The sequence below is a fragment of the Esox lucius genome, chromosome 5 (assembly GCF_011004845.1).
Source record: "Esox lucius isolate fEsoLuc1 chromosome 5, fEsoLuc1.pri, whole genome shotgun sequence".
Lineage (NCBI taxonomy): Eukaryota > Metazoa > Chordata > Actinopteri > Esociformes > Esocidae > Esox > Esox lucius.
The window spans coordinates 16,948,468-16,971,251 of record NC_047573.1 but is presented as its reverse complement, the minus strand read 5'-3'; the positions used below and the strand labels follow the sequence as shown (position 1 = coordinate 16,971,251).

General features: G+C 42.3%; 1 protein-coding gene across 2 annotated transcripts in view; it reads right to left on the bottom strand.

Moving 5' to 3' along the window:
* Window positions 1–22,058, bottom strand: part of shisa8b (shisa family member 8b) — a 30,557-nt gene extending 8,499 nt beyond the window's left edge. The window contains exons 1-4 of one of the 2 annotated variants that reach the window (XM_020046424.2): window positions 21,750–22,058; window positions 20,729–21,390; window positions 20,109–20,216; window positions 7,553–7,662 (exon numbers count right to left, since the gene is read on the bottom strand). In XM_020046424.2, coding sequence (XP_019901983.2) covers window positions 7,553–7,662; window positions 20,109–20,216; window positions 20,729–21,345 — 835 coding nt within the window. In that variant the 5' untranslated portion in view covers window positions 21,346–21,390; window positions 21,750–22,058. The remainder of the gene's footprint in view (window positions 1–7,552; window positions 7,663–20,108; window positions 20,217–20,728; window positions 21,391–21,749) is intronic. The other variant, XM_013133783.3, reaches the window with a different exon arrangement.
* Between the last annotated feature and the right edge of the window lie 726 nt (window positions 22,059–22,784).

Below are 22,784 nucleotides of genomic sequence, written 5' to 3'. Positions count from 1 at the left end.
CTCCATTCAAAATGTAAAAATGCTAAATGAATAATATGTACGCAAAGGTAGCCTAAACTATATGCCCACTGTACAAACAGCTGACCCAATAAAAGTGTGACTATTAAAACATATACAGCCTATATAGCTATATATTTAAAAAGCAGAATGTATTCTAACTTTAAGATTTCATCATGGCTGAAAATCTGAGCATTATTCGAGCAAAATTCGAACATTGGGTTGTTTTTACTTTTCCAAACGTCTATAAAAATATGAATATTGTAAACATGACTACGGCACCAGCTGATAGACATAGCATAAACCTCTGGGTCACAATGTCTTCAGCCGCAGACTGTCCTCTACATTCATACTGATAGTCAAACCATCCACATGGACTGTTCTCTACATTCATACTGATAGTCAAATCATCCACATGGACTGTTCTCTACATTCATACTAATAGTCTAACCATCCACATGGACTGTTCTCTACATTCATACTGATAGTCAAACCATCCACATGGACTGTTCTCTACATTCATACTGATAGTCAAACCATCCACATGGACTGTTCTCTACATTCATACTGATAGTCAAACCATCCACATGGACTGTTCTCTACATTCATACTGATAGTCAAACCATCCACATGGACTGTTCTCTACATTCATACTGATAGTTTAACCATCCACATGGACTATTCTCTACATTCATACTGATAGTCAAACCATCCACATGGACTGTTCTCTACATTCATACTGATAGTCTAACCATCCACATGGGCTGTTCTCTACATTCATACTGATAGTCAAACCATCCACTTGTGCTGTTTTCTAAATTCGGTAGCAGCAACTACTCCAATACAAAATAAATTTTTGCTATTTTGTTCCCCCAACGGAACATCTCCCTTCAACTCTGAAAGTCCATCCATCATCTTCCGCTTATCCGGGGCCGGGTCGCGGGGGCAGCAGTCTTAGCAGAGATGCCCAGACTTCCCTCTCCCCAGACACTTCCTCCAGCTCTTCCGGGGGGACACCGAGGCGTTCCCAGGCCAGCCGGGAGACATAGTCCCTCCAGCGTGTCCTAGGTCTTCCCCGGGGTCTCCTCCCGGTGGGACGGGACCGGAACACCTTCCCAGGAAGGCGTTCCGGAGGCATCCGAAACAGATGCCCAAGCCACCTCAGCTGACCCCTCTCGATGTGGAGGAGCAGCGGCTCTACTCTGAGCTCCTCCTAAGGGATCGCCCAGCCACCCTGCGGAGAAAGCTCATTTCGGCCGCCTGTATCCGGGATCATGTCCTTTCGGTCATGACCCAAAGCTCATGACCATAGGTGAGAGTAGGAACGTAGATTGACCGGTAAATCGAGAGCTTTGCCCTGCGGCTCAGCTCTTTCTTCACCACGACAGACCGATACATCGACCGCATTACTGCAGAAGCTGCACCGATCCGTCTGTCAATCTCCCGTTCCATCCTTCCCTCACTCGTGAACAAGACCCCTAGATACTTAAACTCCTCCACTTGAGGCAGGCACTCTCCACCAACCTGAAGTGGGCAAGCCACCCTTTTCCGACTGAGGACCATGGCCTCGGATTTGGAGGTACTGATTCTCATCCCCACCGCTTCACACTCGGCTGCAAACCGTCCCAGTGCGTGCTGAAGGTCCTGGCTTGAAGGGGCCAACACGACAACATAATCCGCAAAAAGCAGAGACGAAATCATGTGGTCCCCAAACTTGACACCCTCCGGCCCCTGGCTGCGCCTAGAAATTCTGTCCATAAAAATTATGAACAGAACCGGCGACAAAGGGCTGCCCTGCCGGAGTTCAACATGCACTGGGAACAAGTCTCAAGAAAGTAAAAAAGTCCCAAGTAAAATTCAGAACTCTCCCTAAACATTTCCCAAATATGGTGTAGACTCCTGTAAGTAAGAACATCAACCTCACTGAGGCAATATTACAGTCACATGTTCATTAATCTTGACCTCTTGGATGACATTTAGCACAACTAAACTGTATCTCATACACTTGGATTTTGACCAAATTTGGGTGAATCGTGTGTCGGGTCAACATTTACTGTTGCATTGATAAGGTATGGTTAACTCAATGACTTATATCTACAGATTTAATATTGCTTACTGTCAATTAAATACATTTGGCATTGATAATTTTTTGTATGAAGGAAAAACATTTAAGTTTATCTTGTAGCTTTTGTAAAGGCTTTGTTATTATTTAGACTTTTGCTGTGCTACTTCTGGTAAACATATAGTTCCATTCAAAGCGAATGACCCCGTGTGGCAAATGGCTTATGTGCATATTGGGCTGCTGTAGCCCTGGGTTTGGTTAACCATCTGTGTATGATCTATCCCTGGACAAGGCTGATACTTCTTTGGTTTTATTCCCTACATTGTCTGTCTTTTTTCCAAACGCACAGCTGGTTTCTCACTCCATATCACTACTGAATTGTCACAACATTTGCCCAATATCTTACCATGTGATGTAACTCCTTAACATCCCAAACAACAAGTATGACAACATGAATGGAACCACATGTATGTGCTTGCTTGTCATGAAATGTAACAAAAAGGTGTATCCAATATGAACAGATTTTTTTTACATTTCATGTTGCTAAAATGCTGTCAACTTTCAAATTAAATATCCACATTAACCACCATTTATGCCACGGGTCCTTCTAGCCACAGCTTCCCAGTTGCACCCATGATGATGATGATGCATTGTTAAAGGAGACACTAATGAGGCGGTCTGTTCTTCTTTGCTCTGCCAGGTCTAAGACTCTCACAGGGACCAAGCTATACTCTGCATCAAACGTTGTGGCATAGTGTCTGTGCGCGTAAACGCATGTAACTGAACTGTGCGTGTGTGTGTTCAAACTGTGTGTCTGTGTGATGTGCAACCGAGGCGGCTTGCGTGCGAGACGAGGAGTCGGAGTGGTTACACGTCTCCACTGAATGACCTACAAGGACCACCTTCAGTGCAGAGAAGAACACGAGGGCAGGAGCGGCCTGTCAGTGGCTGTGTCACAGTAACATCACGTCTCCCAGGCTGGGCGCTGGGCTAGCTGGAGTCCAGGCAGGTCACGACGGAGAGAGCAGCACTGGGATAATGTGCACGTATCATGTAAATACATGTCCTTAGCTGTCGCTTCTACTTGGACCTGGCCTACACTCTGTGTGGGTCTGGCTGTTTGAGGGATGAGGAGACGGGACTGACGTTATATGGGGTACTTGAGTAATGCTATGAATACACTGTGTATTACATAGTTATTACACAAAATGCCCAGAGGTGTGATACTCAAAATAAGACCTCCTCCCAATGCCGAGTTATTGTGTGTGTTCAAAGCCGTGGAACGCTAAGAGAACTCTGAGAGGAACAAGCACATGCGTGTGTGTATGTGTGCGTGTGCGTTTAATGGTACATTAAATAGTATTTGGCGCTTTAGGGAGAGTGATAAAGAGGAGAGTGCATAGGTTTTCTGATGTCTGTAAGACGTGGTGGTGGTGGTGGTGGTGGTGGTGGGGGGGGGGGGTGTTGATCTGTCTCTGTTCTGTGCAGCCACTGTGACAGACACACAATGGTGCTTCCATGTAATGGGAGGTTATCAGCCGCGAAATAGAAGAAACGTTGGTGAGCAGAATGTGTTCAAATGGGAAAGATGGATGGAAGTGAGAGAGTGAGAGAGATAGACAGAAGACTCCTGAGTAAGGATGGAACTGAGAGCCATGTGACTGGTAAATTGTTGTGAGTAGGTAGATGGTAGTTTCCTACAAGTTTGTTCCTGTTCTGTCTGTGGCCTCTCTTAGCAAATCCTTTCCTTATCTCAAGTTTCTAATGCTCTCTTTTTTTTGTGTTCAGTAAGATTGGTTCAAAAGCATGCAAAGACATCAAAAGATTCCTAAACATTTGTACCAAATGCCAGGTTTATGCTGTCGATACAAATGTTACAAAACCAATAAGTATCCTACTAAATCATTTCCAAGACAGTGTTTGTTTTCAGGTTTGCAAACTGGAGCAAAATGCTTAGTAAAACTGATTGTTTTGTCAGTGAGAAGGCAGGATAACTTTTTCCAAAACATCTATTTTTCTTCTCCAACCCCATCTCTTTTTTTCCCCACTGGAAATGTCAATACAAGTTGGTACCCTAATGGCTGTAATGTGCCTGTCAAGTAAATGAGAAACACAGAGAGATGACTCTGAACAGCCAACTGAGGGGGTCAGAGTTTATTCACCACAGTTTTAACAATGAAACCCTCTGAAGCCACCCTACCAATGAGCCAGTTCCACCTCTCTGAGAGGGTGGGGTTTAGAGCAGGGACAGTGTTAAGCAGGGGCACAGCGGTGTCCATTCGAAAGACTCTGGAAAACCGAAAGGAGTGAGAGAGGAGTAGAAAAAAGGAGTGAGGGAGGAGTAAAAAGAAAGGAGTGAGACGAGCAGAAAGAAAGGAGTGGAAGGAGGAGTAGAAAGAAAAGAGTGAGAGTAGATAGAGAGTAGTGAGGGAGGTGTAGACAGAGCGAATGGTGAACCTTGCAGTCTTCTGACCGTAAATCCACATTTTCATAACGGCCTAAATCCTGAAGACTGGAGGAGAGCTGTGTGTGTGTGCGCGTGTGTGTGTGGGCGCGCATTTGTAAAATCCACTGATCCACGTTCAATCTCTACTGCCATAGTCAAGGCCTCCATGCACACAATGCATAGACACAATACATGTGTGTTTTATTGTGTGTGTGTGTTTGTGTTTTGGGGGGGATCACAGAGAAGACGCTGGATGATCGAAGATCCGTAGGGTTTTCTGACTGTATGTGTGTGTGTGTGTGTGTGTGTGTGTGTGTGTATGTGTGTGTGTGTGTATGTGTGTGTGTGTGTGTGTGTGTGTGTGTGTTTCATCACGCATGCTGGGCATTGAGCACGGTAACAAGCCGGATGTGGATGTATAGAATTGGCACACGCCCCTTGTGGCCGGCTGTGCTGGCTGGCTGAATTAGCATGTTGATTACCTCTGGTTTTCATTATGGATGCATGTTTACCATCCACATGGCCTATTTACTGAGGACGGGGAGGATGGTTCCTCTGATTGCCCTCCCCCTGGTTCCTTATCTCCTCGGCATGTCTGTCTGCTATTACTACTATCAGGCAGCCGACTCATCAAACTGATGTCACACCGATGTTATCAATCACTAATTCATGCTTGGTGTTAACTCAATGCCACAATCGGAACAGGAGTCCTAATTATCCCAGAGTAGCTTCACACCATACCGATTTACAGGCGTAGTGTGATTTACATGGCGGACCAAGTATACAGTGTGTGCAGACAAAAGCGATTTCCGTGCCTAAACAGAGAACATTTCATATATGATGTGAGTTATTTCATTGTACCCTTAATATGAGAGACGTAATAGTGCTCTTCCCTGAATTCCTAAAATAATAACCGTGCGTTTGGGTGCAGGGTTATAGGAAATTAAGTCAATTGCAGGAAGGTGAATGGACAGGTGTGGGCTATTCCTTCGTTATTTCTTCATCAATTAAACAGGTAAAAGGTCTGGAGTTCATTCCAGGTGTGGCATTCACATTTGGAAGATGTTGCTGTGAATCCACAACATGCGGTCAAAGGAGCTCTCAATGCCAGTTGATCTGGCTATCCTCAGATGGAAAAAATAATAATACCTTCAGAGAGATAGCAGGAACATGAGGAATCGGATAAGTCAACAGTTTGGTACATTCTGAGAAAAAAGAACACACTGGTGAGCTCTGCAACACAAAAAGGCCTGGACGTCCACGGAAGACAGCAGTGGCTGATGATCGTAGGATCCTTTCCATGGTAAAGAAAAACCCTGTCACAACATCCAGCTAAGTGAAGAACACTCACCGGTAGGTAGGCATGTCATTATCCAAGTCTACCTTAAAGAGACGACTTCACAATAGCAAATAGAGAGGGTTCACCATAAGGTGCAAACCAACCATAACCCTCAAGAATAGAAAGGCCAGATTAGACTTAGCCAAAAAACATTAAAAAGCCAGCCCAGTTCTAGAACAGCATTCTTTGGACAGATGAAACCAGGGTCAAAAAGTATGGAGAAGGCTTGGAACAGCTTATGATCCGAAGCATACCACATCATCTGTAAAACATGGTGGAGGATGAATTCTGAAGTGTATATGAAAATTGTGTCAGTGTCCAAATATTTCTGCACCTAATTGTATACTGTAAGACCTTTCACTCCTGCTTGGGAAATGAATGCCAGGAAAGACCTGAGGGTAGAACTGTTGTGTTTATCATAAATCACTAGCAGTGGATTGTGTTATCCTTTTGTTTAGGTTAGGTTTAGGCATAAAAGTTAGGTTACCGAGATAAGGTTAGAATAAGGGATAGGTTTAGGTGAGTATAGGTATATGTGAGTGTGCGTGTGTGCATGTGTGTGTGTGCTAATTAACTATAGTGCCTCTCAAAATGTTTACCTCCCTTGGACCTTTCTATATTTTCCTCCCTTGTTGCTGTTGTGCAACCGGAATAGAGTAAATTAATGGAGTATGAGTTCTCCGGGACGTCTCCTAACAAAAACTACAACATTGAAAAATTCAACAGCAAATCTGGTATAATATCCCTTGGACCACAGTAAAGTGCATTATTAAAAAACGGAGAGAACTAAATCAGAATAGAACTGTCCGTCCTAAAATTGAGAGTGACACTAGTCTGGCCATCAAGAGGCCTATAGCAAGTCTAAACAAGTCACATTCTTCCAGGGCGAGATGAGTTGGGAGAGTGAAACAAAATGCTCTCACCAAATCTTGGCTAGAGACTCTGGGTGACTGTGATGAAGTGGAAGAAGATTATATGGTCTGATAAGAACAAAAATGATAAACTTTTGGGATCTTGAGTACTTTTGCAAAGAAGAATGGACAAACTGCTGTGTCCAGATGTACAAAACTGGTAGAGTCTTACTCAAATATGGCTGGAATTGCTACCCAAGGTGCCTCTACCAAATAAATGAGAACTCATCCAATCAAGTACTTTCGGTTGTTGTACTTGTAACAATTTGCTGATTTAATTTTCCTTTGACTTAACTAGGCAAAAACTCCTAATCAGGCCAAGCAGCAAGTAGAAATGACTGAGGGGGCATTTTTTATGAGGGGGCATAAATAATCACTGTGCAAGCTGTCCATCAACAGTACCCCCCCACCCACCCCGAGACGAAAAACGAATAAGCCGTATATACACTTGTAAAGCCGACGACGTTTGACTGTGATAACCGGACCGGGTCTAATTCATATACCGTCTGATAACCGGACCGGGTCTAATTCATATACCGTCTGATAACCGGACCGGGTCTAATTCATATACCTTCTGATAACCGGACCGGGTCTAATTCATATACCGTCTGATAACCGGACCGGGTCTAATTCATATACCGTCTGCTGTGTATATGGGGAAACAAACCTGGGGGGGCATGAGTTTCCATCTGGTACCGGGCCTGCTCCTAATAATATCAATTTTGATTTCATGTTGTAACACAACAAAAATGTATACAAGTCCAAAATAACAGTTCTGAGAGGTTCTGAATGCTTACCACTGCGGCTGCGTAGCATCCTAGCAGAGATGCCGTTGGTTCCGACAGGGGGATTTTTCTCCACTGAGCTCACCTCCCCTGCGGGCTGCTTAAGAAGTTCAGTCAGGGTCCTGTGGATGGACAGACATATTTAAATTAAACTTCAGTCATTTTGAACAATGGCCGACACGACGTGTGTGTGCCGAGTGATGGGGAACAGCCTAAGCAGGAATTGAACCAGCGACCCTGTGGTCAAAGGCAGTCTTGTGAGGGCTTTCCTGAAAACATTGACCTTTCCCTTGGCTTTGGCTCACTGTGGCACTACATTGTTTGCCGGGATATGCGGAAGCATGCAAGGTTGTGTATTTCCCTCCCTAGACGAGGAGAGCAGCATTCCATGGGGATGAGCTGGTGGAGATGTCCATGTCCGTGCATTCCGGACTTCAAGCAGTCATTGACAATGTGAGCATCATCTGGGTAGAGATTAAACCCCAATCATAGTCCAGAAACGCAGTAGTCAGGCAATTCTTTTGAAACCCCCAGGTGAAGGGGACGCACAGCCTGAACTCGCACCTCTTGACATTTGCTAACCAACGTGGCTCTGGTACATATCCTCTATTTGTTTTGAATGTGTTCACAGCTTGAGCTTTGAAAGAATAAAAAAAAGGATGAAAGTAAAATTGTCCAGTGATCTAGAACGCTGCCATTTTTTTTGAGTAGATTTAACTTTATTGTAATTGAACAGTAGAAGTACAGTACAACCAAATACAGTTAGCATCTAACCCAGGGCTCAACGTATTATTTATTTTTTACTTATTGGGCCAAAACATTTTTTTTACTGTCCCTCGTTCCAAAAGTTGTCATTTATCAGTGTTACAACACAGAAGCTTATACCTTTGTTACTTATCATGATTAATCATTTATGAAATGCATTCTGGATATATAAAACAAAATATTTTTATATTTCTTTCATAACATTTCTAATTATAGCTTGGCTGTCATGCTGACCAGGTGCTGTTTGCTATTGGCATGGCTGGTCGGGGATTGTTTGCGAAAGTGGTCAATGCCTTTGTAAAAAGATACACATTTGTCCGCTCTAGCCGGGAACTTAGGACAGATGACAGTGCATCTGAGTTCCATTGACATCAAAACAGGTCAATCATTTTTTGCACTGAGGTAATAATTTTCACTTCCATTGGAACTCGTAGTTATCCTTCACTGCCTTCCTCAATTGAGTGACTAGCGCAAGTTTTTAAATGCTTTTCTGTAAAACAATACCGGACAGCCATGCGTCATAAACAAAAGTGCAAATAGAGAAGAGGGCAGAAAAGTATTAAGTATATGTATACTACCAGTGGAATGTATAGATGTGCAATGAGGCAAATGCAGTAGACAAATGGCAATACTAAATGTGCAATTAAGGAAAATTGAGGAGGGCAGAAAATGTACAAGTATTAAGTAAAGTGTGTGTTACAAGTGGGACAATGGTTGTGCGGGTACAAATGGCAATTCTAAATGGCTTCCTAGATGTGCAATGGAGGCAAATTGAAAGAGTAAGGTGGCATGTGCAACCGGGATGCAGAGATAGCAGCAATGAGGTCCCTGAGGTAGACATATATATGTAACAACTGAAAAATACAAGTACAATGGCAATTCTAAATGTGCAATGAAGGCAAATCGAATGTGCGAGGTGCACATGCAACTGCAGGGATAGCAGCAGTGAGGTTCCTGAGGTAGACACGTAGCTGTAACAAAAGAAAATGTCCATTATCAAACTTTGCAAGGCAGTGTCAGAGTAGTACAATGGGATTAGTGCAACAAGGTCCCTGAGAGGCTGGGGGTGGTATGGTTAGTGACTGATCACAGAGTTCACGGAGTTCTCTGGGTCACAGAGTTCAGCAGGGTTACATTAGATGGAAAGAAACTGTTCCAGTGCCTGCTGGTGCAGGAATGAAGAGACTTGTACCGCCTGCCTGATGATTTGTGGGATGGATGTGAAGGGTCCCTGATGATCCCAGGCACCTTGCGCAGACACTGCTTACGCTGGAGGTCTACGATGGCTGGGAGCTGGGCACCAGTGATGTGCTGGGCGGTTTTCAGCACCCATGGCAGGGATTTCCGGTTAACCACACTGTGACACAGTTAGTCAGAATGCTCTCAATTGTGCAGCGGTAAAAGTTCACAAGGATCTTAGAGGATAGACAGGCTTTCTTCATCCTCCTCAAAAACTACAGGCACTGCTGTGCCTTTTTCACCAGGCTGAGGTATTGAGGATCCAGGAGAGGTCCCCGAAGGAATTTGAAGCTGGACACATGCTCCACCTCAGTGCCATCGATGAGAACTGGGGCGTGACTTCAGCCTTTAGACTTCCTGTAATCCACAATGAGCTCCTTGGTTTTCTTTGCATTGAGGGCCAGGTTGTTGTCAGTGAACCATGCCGCCAGACGCTTGACCTCCTCCCTATAGGCTGAATCGTCAATTTTCATTGATCAGGCCTACCACTGTGATGTTGTCTGCAAACTTGACGATGGTGTTGGAACTGCGTACAGGAATGCAGTCGTGGGTGAAGAGGGCGTACAGGAGGGGGCTCAGCACACAGCCTTGTGGAATACCAGTGTTCAGGATCAGGATGGAGGAGGGTCTGTTGCTTAGGAAGTCCAAAGTCCAGTTGTGTGTCTGAGTATGTTTTGGGCCACTACAGAAGATTTAAACAGCAGATTAAACAACTACGCTTTCTTGCTCTACAAACTGTCTTGCATTAAAACAGACACACACGCGCACAGAAAAATCTTTTTGCAATTAACAAATCGCCCAGAGTAATCCCCCTCCTCAGTGCTCTCATTCACTTTAGATAAACACATTTTCTCTCTTTCAGATCGCTGAATTGACAGGGATGACAGCTCTACTCCCTTGATCAATTATTCACACACTGGTGCTTCTGTTCTGCCAGCTAAGCTCAGTGCTTTCCCCACTGCCAGATAATGCTCCTCCACCCCACACATACGAGACTGGAACCGTACGGTCAGTGAGCCAGCCAGAGGGGAACCCCTGCATTTGATCTGTTAGAAGAGAGTCTCTGGCCATTGGTACCGCTGAGCGGGACAGTCAATAGGTGTTACGTGGGAAAGCGGCCCTTATGGTGGAGCAGAAGTAGTTTGGTTGTCAGATACGGTTGCCATCTGGTTAGAGATGGAAAAAGTGTCTTGTCTACAGGGACTCTTTCCCTCCTCCCCCTTGTACTACACATTACAATGTGTGTCGTTTCTGCCTCTTTTATCCCACTTCACCGACTTCATATTCCTTCTCCCTGTTTTCCACTCTCTTCTTCTGTTTCTCCCTCTTTCTCATCCTCCTTCTCTTTTCTTCCTTCGCCCTTTTTTCCCCTGTCTTCCTATTTCTGTCTCTCTTTCTGCTTTTTCTCTTCCTCTCCTTTGAACTGGTGTATAGAAGCTGGGAACAGGAGGTACAGAGCCCAGGTCAATGCCACTAGCATACATATTGTTCATTGGGGTACTTTGACGTAGTGGGACATCAGTGGTGTTCTGTCCACAGCGGACAAAGAAAGGGGCTGGGTTTTAACTTTTTAGTTCGGGTAAACTCAAATGGGCCAATAAAGGGCACAAAAAATATGTCAAGCCATCTACAGCTTGTAAATCTCTAAATATTCATCCTTTTCTTATGCCATGTCAGTATCTAAATCTGTCTCTTCCGCTCCTTTTGCCTTTGTTTCTCTTTCTAAACCTAGGTTACTGTCTCTCCCTCTCTTCCTCACTTTGTATCTGACTCACAAGCTGAGACTGCCTGAGGTTTGATTCTCTCTTTGGCTTGCTATTAAACAACTTGCAGATTTCTATCTGCAACAAAACAGTTTTTTACTCTGGGCATTTAGTCCATCTATAGAGGCTAGTTTTAACGTCAGTCTGAAGTACCATGGTTAAAACTGAAACTATAATTGGTAAGAGATGGTGGCTGTAATTATGAAGTTTAAAACCACATTTAAATGACTAGACTAATGTGCTTTTAAACAAGGGATGTTAATTTGTATTTCCCCCTTTCTATTATGCCCCCCCCCCCCCCCCCCCGTTTTGGAACTCAGCCTACAATGTGTTTACAGTATTTGTCTACTACCAAACCCATATTAAATATTGAAACCGACCAGAATCTTCCTTTCGATGTGATAGCATCTGAAGGGTGTCCAAAAAAGGCTCTGGGTTTTAACTTTTTAGTTCCAGTGAAATTAATTAAGAATTAAACCTAAAATGTTGTTACTACTCTGCCAAGAATGGTTTTAAATAAATCCTGTATTATGCCATTATCTTTCTAAATCTCTTTGTCAATCTGTTGCCGTGTCTCCCTCTTTTCCTCACGTTGTTTCTGACTCACTAGCTGTGACTGCCAAGGGCTTGGTATTCTCTTCTTTTGGATTTCTATTCAAAAACCTGCTGATTTAGAATTTCTTGTCTGCAACAAAACTGCTTTTAACTATGGGCATTAAGTGTATTTAAAGAAGCTAAGTATATCCTTCAGACATCATTCACCCAAGTTTTATAAAAATTGCAGCAGTGGTATCTGAGATATTGCATGGGTTAGCAAAACTCAAGTCCCTAAGTATGTGTGCCAAATTTCATTACTCTAAATCAGAGGTGTCAAACTGGTTCCACGGAGGGCCAAGTGTCTGCAGGTTTTCGCTCTCACATTGTACTTTATTGATTAATTAGGTCACTAATTGGTTAGTTTCCGCCCTCATCTGGTTCCGCCCAGTTCAGGTCTGAACTGGGAACCAATTTAAAGGAAAAAACGAAAACCTGTAGACACTCGGCCCTCCGTGGAACCCGTTTGACACCCCTGTTCCAAATCAAACAGAGACATAATCATGTGCCAGTTGTAGTGCAACTGTGTAGTTGATTTGAAGGTTATTGCATATGTTGAGTCTTAATGTTTTAATACTTTTATATGTGTAAATATTCTTGACTAATTAATGCATTCATGTGCATATAGCACTTTTGTTGTCATGGCACACTTTTCATAGACGCTATTGAATTTATAAGGCTAGACTCAAAAATATGCTATACATTGTCGAAAAACCAAAAACCGTAGATTGTAGCCCACCCTCCCCCGAGTCCGAATATAGCACTTTTGTTGTCATGTCATAGACGCTATTTAATTTCTAATGCTAATCTCAAAAATATGCTAAACATTTGCATAAAACAAAAAGCTGTAGATTGTAGCCCATCCTATCCTGAGTTGGAATATACCTCTTTTGTTGTCATGGCACACTTTTCATAGATGCTATTGAATATTTAAGGTTCTAATCACAATAAGAAATGATAATTTGGTAATATTTGATAATCTGATTACTTTGCATTACTTTTAGATTAGGCATTGGAAAATAAATAGGAATAGCCTATAACCAATTGAACACCTTTTGCAGGATCAATCAATGTTAGAGTTTACATACCTGGCCAAAGATTTATGTAATGGGTTATGTACAGGGCCTTTGAAAAGGGTTTCTAAACCATTGCATTCTACATAAATATGATTGGGCTACATCTCTACATTAAACGCTAAAGGTCTGTCAGGTATTCAGTCATTCCAATTAATCCAATAACCCTCGATCTTCCAGAAACTCACTTTTTATCTGAATATAAACCAAAATCTAAGGATGTGTTAGCCTATTCTGTTATTTGTGTTTTATTCATGTTCTTAATTGCTTCAAAACACTGTTGAAAAATAAATAGCACTTTCTCAAAAAGGGTATTGACATTGTTGTAGCCTATATAAAAATCAAGATATTCGTAGTTTTTTGCATACACACTAAATCTGCAGTAGTCTGATGTAGTGCTCCACAACCATCAACATTGTCAAAATGTTGCAGAAACCCCAGGCACGCGAATGCACGTAAATACGTTTTACCTTCCCAAACGTAACCTGCGATTATTAGATCCACCAGCGATGGATTTTCAAAACGCAAATGAAGGAAATAAACTGTGATCACACACCTGCACTTTTAGCTTAAAGTCATTGTCGCCAGCAGGCAATGATAATCAATCAACATTTTCTGAGATGCAAAGCAAGCAGAATCACATGGCCTACCTGTGTGGATGGAGTTGAGATGGCTGCGTCAAATGCAAATCATCATCTTTTGGCAGAGTGCTTCCCAACACACCTTTTCTCCTCAAATATCGTGATTCATTCTATAAAATGTTCTATCTTGAAGGCAGCGACAAGGTTACAGCTAACAAATAGTTGCCTATTATTCTAAACTCTTCCTGGCTGTGTTGTTCGGTGCATTTGACAAATAAACCTTGAAAAAGTTATAACACCAGGTAGGCCTATCGCCTATCGCTGTCCTGAGAAAGATGCATTGATAGTAGATAACTAAATCACATTTTATATGGGTCAGTTAATATTATCGAATATATACACTGTTTTTACCAGCCATCCAACCAACCAAAAGTTTCATCGCTAATCTGGTTATGCGCGCCCTCCTTTGCACGCATGATGGTCATACACACACAAGAACTTTTGGTTCAAATAACTATGTTCTTAAAATATTAAATAAAAAAATCAAACGTGCAACATGTCATCATTATTTCGCGCACCTATTGATTTTCAATTGAAGCCTCAAAAAGAAGTGGCAAAATGCAGTGATGGTTGACTCTGATTCATGATTGGTTGTTGGATATTCAAGTGGATTTTTTAAAGCATTTTAATATTTAGCAGAAACTCTTATCCCGAGCCACAGTTTGTGCATTTATCTTGCCAGTGCCAGTTGGGAGAACCCAGTAAAAGTAATACACTCTACTCAGTGAAGTATCAGTAAAGTAATAATAATACACTCTACTCAGTGAAGTAGCTATCAGTAAAGTAATAATAATACACTCTACTCAGTGAAGTAGCTATCAGTAAAGTAATAGTAATACACTCTAGTCAGTGAAGTAGCTATCAGTAGAGTAATAGTAATACACTCTACTCAGTGAAGTAGTTGTGCTAGAAGTGAAAACGTCAAGTATTAGTTCACCAAAGGCAATGATGGGGAGGTGTTACAAATACATATCCTAAAGTGATAATTTTTTTGTGTTTCCCCAATTGGATGACTAATATTCTTCTTATCAGGGAACTAAATGTGTTTTTCCAGCGCCACTAATTCCGCCCTACTTTGTTTCTTTCTGGTTGGCTCTAACTCACTGCGTTATCGTTTGTTTCAAAGAAAAGTGTAATTTAAACTTTCAAGCCTGATAAGGAAGTCATTCTTAAGGTTCTTCCAAACAGAAGCATGGCACGAACTCACCTAGGAGGCACGAAAAAAAAGAAAACTCAACTTTAAACTGTTTAAGAGTCTACTTGTGTAAAGTAATGACTGAGTCAGCTACCCTGAGTCAAGTGTGAATCTCATGAAGAAACCCAACCTAAACAAACCACTAAAATTCAGTTGAAGCAAACTCATCTGACTTGATTGGCTGAAATGGTCAAATGAAGTTAACACTCCAAAATACAGGAGTATAATAGGTCAGACTGTAAGTGTCATTTCTGGATGCACAGGTTGACATTTGCACCTTCCAAACCCATCCGTCACAACTCAGGCCTCATTTCTTTAGTCATCTGTAATCTCCTTCCTGTTGACGACTCTCTCTATGCTCATCAACATAACAACCAAGTCACTTTCAACAGCCTCGTTTACATCATTTCAGATTCCAAAGTTTAGCCTAAGATAAGAACTGAAAGTGTTCCATTCAAGTCATGTTATAACTTCTGTTGAGCAAGAACTTTTAATTACCAGGTATATTTAATTGTGAATATGGTTCATAAAGTCAAGGGGAAAACATGGTAAAAAAATAATGCAGCATATATGGAAGAGTGCCATTTGGAACGTAGCCAGTATTTACAGCCTCTTATATAAAACCCCCTGCGTCAAAACGTCTGTGATATCATCGCTAATCCTATCGAGTTACAAGGAGAGTGAGAGGCGCATGTCCTAATGCTGTGTAACAATCAATTATCCCTTCTTCAATATCAGGAAGGCAGATAGATAATTAGCAACACTCAGCTCTAGTTGGCGTCACTCACCACCACTGTTTCCAGCCCAGCTCAGAACTGATTGCATTGTGCCGTCCCTATTCTGATGTTTGAGAGACCTAGACCTCTGAACTCATTTGCTAACCAGTGTATTTCCTCCTTTGTTAACACTGTGTGCCACTTCAAAAGCTGAGATGTTGGCTCATTTTATTATGTCATACTGTGTCCCCTTTCGACTGTATGATCTCCATTTATATGTAAATAGTGGCACTTTTCCACGTTTTGTTGAATTACACACTGAGAATTGAAAAGCACACTTTGTTTAATCAGGCCTAAATTAGTTCAGGAGTAATTTGGTTTAACAAATCATATAGGGATATAGATTTCCTTTTTAATTGTCATTACATACAACACCTGTAAGGTCCCTTAGTCATGTATTGAATTTCAAGTACACAATCAACTATAAAGACTAGGGAGCTGTTCTTAAAGACTTAAAAGGACACTTTCAAAAGTACTAAAGTATTAGTAACAAATTAGATATTTAATATATTTATAAGCATGATCAAGTTAATAATTATTTTGTGGATGATGTTCTAAACCACCCAGAAACATCAAAGATTCAGTCGTCCTTTTGAACTGAGCTGCAGAACGGTTGGAAACTGTTCAGGGATGTCACTATAAGGTCATTAGTGATTTTTAAACAGCAACATAATTAAAGTGATAGGATAGAACTGAAGATGGATCAACCACATTGCATTGACTCAACAATACTGATCGAAATTACTGTTTTAAAAAATATATATAGAATGAAAATATTACAAAACATGCATCATATGCGCAACATGGCACAATAAATGTTTGGTACAAATCCAAAACAACCTATTTCTGAGTAACTGTCTGCTTATTTTCAATCATAGTATAGACATGCTTTATATTGCCCAAGACTGGAGAGTTTTTCCATTATGAAGAAACAGTGTTTAGGCAAACCGAACAATATCCTAGAAGAAGTCCTGCTTTAATCTGTTTTAAATCAAACACTGGCAGAAGCATTCACCTTTTTGCAAGAAAACACCCACAAAACAAAGGCCAAATCAGTACAGCATTTGCTTACCAAGAATACAGTCACCAAGTAAAAATTTTGAATAAGACTTGTTGTCTAGCCATGATTCTTGACATTGCCTGTATTTGTAAAGAATAATGTAAATCTTACAGAATGCTTCGGTGGCCAATACTTATAGAGAATTACTAAAGAAGACTTGTAGGTAAAATTACTTCAGTTGGTATAATTACTTTAAAGGTTTCTAACGGGTTGACTTGGGGTGAATACTTATTTAATACATTTTTTATATTTGTCTTTTTAGTCCTAGTTGTGAAAAAAATCCAAAGTCAATCAAATGTCTGATGAGAGTGAATATTTATTAAAACTACTTTCATATTAATGGATTGCATGTTTTGCCAGAATACTGTTTTCAAACGTATATTCCACATTCTCAATTGATTTACCTGGGAGTTCAAAGGTCTTACTACTGATCATTGACTCTAATACAGCACTTCTGGTTTGTATCCCTGCTTGTATTTTGAAATCTGAAATAATGCAAATTAGATTGTTTAAATTGAATTTGCTGTTATAGTGGTGAGCACAGAGTAGTAGTAAACATTAGCAGGAAGAAACTGATAGCAAACCGATGATGTCTTGATGAATTGTGATGGATGGATATGTATGCAGCTGTGTGTGTGGGTTGTGATGGATGTGTTTGTCACCTCTAACCTTTTCCACAAACAATGCTTAACCTCTCTGTTCCTGTCGGCTCACATCGCTTGGTGATGTCACACCAATGAAGCGATCAATCAGTCAGTGAGTCTTTCTCACTTTGCTTCTTCATCCATTTCTCTCCTTACATCAGTCTCTCACTCTGCCTTTTCTCAACTTCTCTAGTTACGTTAGTCTCTCTTTTTCTCTCCCTCTCCATCTTACTAGCACTCTACCTTTCTTTATCTCCATCCGTTTGTATCTTACCCTTCTTTCATTTCTTTCCGATTTCCTCCCTCTTCATTTCCTCCTTCTCTCACACTTGCTCGCTCCTGCTCTGTCTCTGTCAGCAGATTACAATCAGCCAAATTGTCTCTCCGTTTCTTCGTTCTCATCCCTCCATCGACAGTGCATTTAGAATCCCCTGTCAGTTTGGATTAGGGTTAAAGAGGAGGGACATCACAGACAGCTTCCAAAATCTGCTCACATACACCCGGTGGCAATCTGTGGTCAAATGGGACACGCACACCATTCAGAGAAGCGTTGGGAACACCAATAACCAATTCCAAATCGACCCTATCCCTCATCAAAAACAATGGATTGGTTTTAGCATTGGTAACATATAGTGTTGGGTGTATTGCCCAATGATAATGCCTAATGGTAGGCAGATGTCAGGGGTTCTGTATGGAACTGAGCATCACAACCCATCCAGGTGGATTCAGAACCATCAGGCAACCCTTTCTGAACAGGTACATCAACTAGATGCCACATCCAATGGCATCCGGGAAGAAGGCGCACTGGGACCAGTCTTTAAACCTTGTGGGCAACTGTCCTCTCCTCTGTGGGTAGCCGGCACAGGTTTAATGGTACTAGCTGGAGGTCTAGAGCAAAATCAACCATTGGAGCGACGAACAGTTAGCGGCTTACGTCAGATCACATGAGCCGCCAACCAGTCTTCTCCTCCACATGTTAATTATCACTCTTCGTGGTGTAAAGTGGATACTGTGTGCCAAGCTGCCATGCCCCAGGCCCCTATCCTTCGAATGTTGTGATCTGAACCATGCTCTTCCAACCTAAATATCAGCATTATGATTCTTGTTGTTAATTGAACTATGAGTCACTATACAGACTTTGGGATTTGGGGATTTAGGTCATTGTTGTTTGTTTATGTTCTGTGCAAAGGCCCTGTCCAGTTGATGCCTTCCATTAGATTTGACATGCATTACCTGAGGGCGGGTAGAGCGGCACATTCGAGAGAGAGAGAGAGAGAGAGAAGTAGAGATGGATGAAATGGGTTGTGTACAAATTAGGTCTCTATAGTATGAACACTGAATCAGGTGTAATGGCACTGAATCAGGTGTAATGGCTAGGCAGGGGAGGCATAGCAACAGCGTTGAAGAGAGAAATGTATTTAATCTGCAAGAGTCTAATCTGACGACGACGGTTAATCTGGTCAAAAGTGTTAATCAGGCGATGAGTGTGTATCATCGGGGGAGTGTTCCATTTCAGAGAGGTGTTAACCTTGGAATAATATTAAATCCTGGGAATATGTCTTGAAGCTGGAGACAGCCTATTACCGTGAGAGCAGCTGTTCACTCTCTGTGGGATAGCTATGTGGATTTCAGGGAGAGATGTATTCGTTTATACCTCCCTTTGGGCAATTTATTAAATTCATTTGAATATGTTTTTCTGACAGAGAGATCAGTGTGGTCATTAGAAGAGTTGTATTTCTTGATATTGGCCAATTGGTTTTATATGGAGGCATGGGAGAGTTTCTAATCACCAGATAGGGACTTAACTGTAAAGGGCAGTGTTATTAAGCACCGGCTGATAGGGGACTTTACAAAAAAGGACAGAGGGAGAGAAAAAGATAGAGAGAAACTGAGAGAATCAGAGAGAGCAAGAAAAAGAGATAGGGAAAGAGATTCTGACTTGATTAAATCCCTGCAGCACAGCCACCGTTGATTACCTCCAAAACCCAGGGGCCACCAGAAGAAAGGGGGAGAGTTGTAGTAGATTAGAGGGAAGGATGAGGAGGAAAGAGAATAGAAGTGATCATAAAGGAGGGAGCCTGTGTAGCATAGCAGCGTGTCAGTAATGATGTCCTCTGGGTGCTGCTCCATCCCTGAACCGCACATTTAACCTGACTCTCGTTGGGTAAGACGCTGTTCAGGGAGATGAGGCCTGAATGGGATGTCACGGTGTGCATACTTCAGCTGTTGCTTAACGTCATACATTATTTTGTAATAAAACATGTCCATGAGTTTAGAAACCCGGTCGCGGCACACCGACAGGGCCTGGCGGTTCCGTGGAGGGCGGTAGACACTGTCTCCACTGTGTCTGGGATGGATTGACGGGATTTGTTTGAAGGCTCACAGCGCGTTAGCAACTCCTTGTGGTTGCGCTGCTTGGAAGCAGGGTGTGTGCACATAGTCATGGTTGTAGGCCTGGCGAGTGAGCTCTCCTTCAGGCATGCACGTACCAGCAAATACTTCTCGTTTATCGTGCAGTGTGATGAGACGCATGACAGCTTGGCAAATGCGGATTGGCAGTGTGTTGTGTTCTTTGACTTTTTCAAATCTCCTGAGGAGTTATTGCGATGAGGCAAGGTTTTAATGATGAATTGGACATCATGAAATTTGGAGGGGTCAAAATGGGATCATATACATACATTTATATATGAGTAAACAATATATATAAATGTAAGCTGTATAGAATAAACTTCTCAAAGTTTTTATAGGTACTGTACATGCATTTTGTTTAGGTCTGTTCTGTTAACAGTTTTTCCTTGATATCTATAGATTACTATACCTCTGGCCATACTGTGATCTCCTCTCTCTCTTTGTCTCTCTTCCTTTGTGCCTTTCTTCTCCTCCATCTTTTATTCTCCCTCTCACTTTCTGTAGAACTTCATATTCCCTACAGATTATTGGTAAACACAGCATCACCCTGCAGTTACCTTTCATATAAAACAAGACATTTTAGAAATACATTTTAGTCATTTAACACATTTAGCTCTTATTCTTTACAACTTACAGGAGCAAATAGGGTTAAATGTTTTGCTCAAGGACAGAACGACAGATTTTTCAACTCAATGGGATTTACTCCAGCAATATTTTATTTTGCTTACCAACTAGAGGCTCTAATCTGTTACCGTGACACTTTATGATTGTAATTACACCACCGGCGTAAGTCATCAATTAGCCCACTTAACAAGATTGTAAAATTGAGATCAAATAAGTTGTCATGTACTACAGTGGGTATAGAAACAATACCATATGTGTCTCAGTCACAGCATACACACACGCTTGAAAGTTACCAAAACACAATGATGTACTGGAATTTTCCTGATATGTTTAGTGGATGAAGCAACACATTCAGACACACACACACACACACACACAGACCTTCCCCTCCAGGCCCTGGCTCACCTGGAATTGCTGAGGTCATTCTGCGGTCCAGTCGCTCCCCTGCTCTTCTCCAGGCCCAGCTTAGTGAAGATGCCCACCAGCACCATGACGGCCACCACGCCACAGATGATATAAACGATCATGTGGGTGCGGTCCCTCTCCTGATCGCTGTGGTTCTCGGTCACCGTGGTGAATGGTTTGCCCGTGTTGGCCCAGATGGGCGTGTCATAGTTTGAACAGATGCTCTGGTCGAGACGCTGCCCTCTGAACTGGCAGCAGAAACGGTAGAAGCAGGTGCCGCAGCAGTAGAGGAAAACGCCCATGTTGCAGTTGAAAGGCGGGTCCCACTGGCCCATCACGTCGTAGTAACCTTGACAACGGGTGCCCGTGGTCGGGACGGCATCCTCATCATCTACAGTGTCGCCGCTGGGCGTCGACACGCCAGCAAACTCTGTGGTTAATAGCAAGGTTACGGGCTCCGCGGTGGTGGAGGTTATCGGCGCCGTCTGATTGGTGGTCTGGGTTTGAACGTTGTCCATGTCGGTGGTGGTGGACCCGGTGAGGTCCTGGGCCAGGCTGGTTCTCATGAGGATTAAGGGGAGGAGCAGGAGGAGGCAGGCCATCATGGTACAACCCATCCTCTTCCTCTGGGCTAAGCTGAGGTTTTAGAATGGAACTTTCCTCTAAAGTGAACATTTCAGAGCAAGGCTTGGAGTCAGAGACAGACTTATAAGGTTTCAGACAAACAATAAAGGAAAAAAACTTGCTTGTCTTTCAAGTGCATAATGATCAATCCTAACTGATGATTTTCTTAACAGAATCCATTTTGTATTGAATTTTAACACACATTGTTCAAACATTAACATGCATTTATTGAATGATTAATAATGAAGACAGACTGTTGTTTTTTTTTTGGAAGTTTTAAATTCATTAAGATATAAGTACAGTACATGCCAGCAACTCAAAACAGTACTAAAAAGCATGGAAATATCTGTTGCTCTGGAGTGATATCCTCTAAACTGTCTGAATTAGTTAATCTTACCTTTGTCCTCTCCGATTTCCTTTAGAGTAAGCAGTCGTTTCAATATTCAAGGGTACATCCCATGTACAATTATCCATCAACTTTACTCAGCATTTTTATTCACTGTGTACAAGACTTCATAATCATCCATGTGTTTTCCATTCGGTTTCATTCCAGTCCACCTTGAAAAAATATTTATCTGTTCCTCCACTTAGCTCAGTGTTTGCGGGTGGCTTGGAGGTCCAGACCAGTCCACTAGCAGTACAAGTCCCACAGGCAACCGTGCAGCGCTGGCTGACTATTATGTCTCTGTGTATGTGAACGTGTCTGCTGTTGAATGCAACTCGCTCTGAGCTCCGTGAAAACGCAACAGTTCAAGAGCCAAATGAAATCCCCTCCTCTCCCTTACTCACTTAGAGTCACAAAGAGAGAGAGAGAGAGAGAGAGAGAGAGAGAGGGAGTGATAGAAATAGAAAAAGGGAGAGAGGATGGGGCGGGGAGGTAACATCCCATGCAGTTGCTGCTCATATCACCCCCTGAGAATGATACAGGGTAGAGGAGACGGAGAAAGGATAGAGGAGACGGAGAAAGGATAGAGGAGAAGGAGAAAGGATAGAGGGTAGAGGAGACAGAGAAAGGATAGAGGAGACAGAGAAAGGATAAAGGGTAGAGGAGACGGAGAAAAGATAGAATTGACGGAGAAAGGATAGAGGAGACGGAGAAAGGATAGAGGAGACGGAGAAAGGATAGAGGAGACGGAGAAAGGATAGAGGGTAGAGGAGCTGGAGAAAGGATAGAGGGTAGAAGAGATGGAGAACAAGCCAAGGGTTTTACTTTCTGTCACAAACTGCCCTGTTTTATCTTCACAACAAAAACGTGTGCTAGTGTGTGGAGGTGAGTGGGTTGGTCTGTGTCTTGTGTGTGTGTGTGTGTGTGTGAGTGTGTGTGAGTGTGTGTGTGTGTGTGTGTTATTGTGTGCCAACGTCTTTATGTATCCATCCTGTTTTTTAGGTGTCGGTTCTCAGGTGAACCTCTTTTAAGGCTTGTTTACACCTC